General features: G+C 48.6%; 1 protein-coding gene across 1 annotated transcript; it reads right to left on the bottom strand.

Annotated features, from left to right (window-relative positions):
- Positions 1-561: 561 nt before the first annotated feature.
- On the bottom strand, positions 562-1,065 carry LOC139884379 (L-type lectin-domain containing receptor kinase IV.4-like). Its single transcript, XM_071868413.1, has one exon. The coding sequence runs from the start codon at positions 1,063-1,065 to the stop codon at positions 562-564; it is 504 nt and encodes a 167-aa protein (XP_071724514.1).

Here is a 1,065-nt window from a genome sequence, read left to right as displayed (position 1 = left end):
CATTTGAAGAAAGTCTCCATGAAATCATGTGGACTTCTAGATTCATCGTGGGAAAAGTTTCATCATTTGGTATTATAACGATTGGACCCGATGGCCCAATCTCACAACACACACAAGTACTTGTCACTTATTTCAAAGGGGAGATATAGCGATCTCCATGTGAGTATAAAAATTTGGAAAGGAGGAGAGCATTGGAGCTCTTTACAAAGAAGTAAATATGGCTATTGAGTGAATAAATAATGTCTCCTTACCGATCTGAGGAAGCTTAGGAAGTCGGGACAGGTCAAGTGCCTGAGCCTCTCCATTCACACTGAAGCTCCAACCCAGAACATGGTAAGAAGCTACGAGCGAACCAGCCGATGCTGAGAAGCCCACATACATGTTCTCGTTGATGATTGGTGAGAAATCCCGTTGAAGAGACAGAAGGGGAGTCTCCGATTTTTGCACATGGATCGGAGCCCATGTGACATTGATCAGTTTGTCCGTACCATCATAGTCCACCCAAACTTGCATTTGTTGACCGCTGATTAGGGACAAGTTGTTGAACTCCCCATTATCTTGTTAATACCCCGCCGGAGCTGCCTTTTCTGACGTCAGCCCGATGTGATTATCGTTAATGTCCTGAAACTCGGAGTTGAGGATCGTGTCAAGTTCTACCCCTAACACATGATTGCTAGACTTGCCATTGTTGGTTTCATTGAACATGCCCAGATATCGGCCGGGCAGGGACCCAGGGAGGCCCCTCTGGGGTGAGACAACAAAGGCAAAGCCGTTGACTCTCACACTCGCATCCGGAGGTCGATCCGCGAAGACTAACGTGGTGGAGAAGGATTTGACGGTGCCGTTCGGCAAGTTCTTGAACTGGACCGGGTCGGGATGGAAGGCCTGGCCCTCCTGCTCCTGATTGGTGTCGTTGTTCAGCTGCAGGAGGCCATTCGAGGTGATCCCGGCGATCCCGTCGAGGCTCAGATTGGCCGATCTGAAACCGTTGTACACGAAATCGGTCTCTTGAGCGTAAGTAAAAACTGCTAGCAGAGAGACCAGAAAATGAATCTCGACGGACAT

Source organism: Rutidosis leptorrhynchoides, unplaced genomic scaffold (genome assembly GCF_046630445.1).
Source record: "Rutidosis leptorrhynchoides isolate AG116_Rl617_1_P2 unplaced genomic scaffold, CSIRO_AGI_Rlap_v1 contig544, whole genome shotgun sequence".
NCBI classification, from domain to species: domain Eukaryota; kingdom Viridiplantae; phylum Streptophyta; class Magnoliopsida; order Asterales; family Asteraceae; genus Rutidosis; species Rutidosis leptorrhynchoides.
The sequence above is the reverse complement of the archived record's forward strand: the minus strand, read 5'-3'. Positions and strand labels throughout refer to the sequence as shown.